At 52.4% G+C, this 1,030-nt stretch overlaps 1 protein-coding gene across 1 annotated transcript in view; it reads left to right on the top strand.

The window, feature by feature from the left end:
• Window positions 1–1,024, top strand: part of UBE2H (ubiquitin conjugating enzyme E2 H) — a 36,242-nt gene extending 35,218 nt beyond the window's left edge. Inside the window, 1 exon segment of the mRNA XM_029965616.1 lies at window positions 528–1,024. Within this exon segment, the coding sequence (XP_029821476.1) occupies window positions 528–826 (299 nt within the window). The 3' untranslated portion in view covers window positions 827–1,024.
• The last annotated feature ends 6 nt before the right edge of the window (window positions 1,025–1,030 follow it).

Genomic DNA, 1,030 nt, shown 5'->3' with positions numbered 1-1,030 from the left:
TTCCATGAGAGCCACTCCCTGCTCAGCCCTTTGTTGTTATCTGATATTTTATTCCCTCTGGAAGACACTTTGTGCTCCAGATCCCTGGATTTAGTGCTGGAATCCTGGGATGGTTTGGGTTGGGAGGGACCTCCAGGATCTCCAAGCCCTACCAGGAGCAGGGACAACTTCCATGGAGCAGGAAACATTGTAGGGGAGGAAGGAGAAGGGAAATAATTCAGTGAGAGCCACTCCCTGCTCGACCCTTTGTTGTTATTTGATATTTTATTCCCCCTGGAAGACACTTTGTGCTCCAGATCCCTGGATTTAGTTGGGATGGATTGGGTTGGGATGGATTGGGCTGGGAGGGACCTCCAGGCTCTCCCATCCCACGTGTGGGGGTCAGGAATTCCAGCAGCTCCCTGTGCGTTCCCCAGCCCTCTCCTCTCCTTTATTCCCATTTCCCCCCCTCATTCCCACGCTTCCAGGCTTGTTTTCCCTCTCCCATTCCCCCCTGGAATGTGTTTTCCCAATGGATCTGTGTTTTCCCGCAGATCTCACCAACATCTTCGAGTCGTTCCTGCCCCAGCTCCTGGCGTATCCCAATCCCATCGATCCGTTGAACGGAGACGCCGCTGCCATGTACCTCCACCGACCAGAAGAGTACAAACAGAAAATCAAAGGTGAGGCATTCCCGGGATTCCAGCCCTGGAAAAATCCGGGAGCCGCGGCCCCGGTTTTTCCCCCTCTTCCAGGGACCTTTTTCCGGTGGAAAACGGGGGTGATGTGGAGTAGGGAATGGGATGTGGGATGTGGGGATGGGTTTGGAATCATCGACACACCCTAAGTGGGGAAAGCTGGAGGGAAAGTGGGATAGGATTCCTTGGGATTTTGAGGAATGGGGGGAATGATTCAGTGTGTGATGGAAAAAATATCAGGAAAATTCCAGTCGGGAGCATCCAGGAAAAAAATGACTGGATTCAACACAAAGTGGTTTGTTGGAGGTTCTTTGGGAAGTTGTGGGAGCAGGAATCCAGGGATTGGTGGTGCT

Source organism: Manacus vitellinus, unplaced genomic scaffold (genome assembly GCF_001715985.3).
Source record: "Manacus vitellinus isolate BGI_N305 unplaced genomic scaffold, ASM171598v3 scaffold_110_pilon, whole genome shotgun sequence".
Lineage (NCBI taxonomy): Eukaryota > Metazoa > Chordata > Aves > Passeriformes > Pipridae > Manacus > Manacus vitellinus.
The sequence above is the reverse complement of the archived record's forward strand: the minus strand, read 5'-3'. Positions and strand labels throughout refer to the sequence as shown.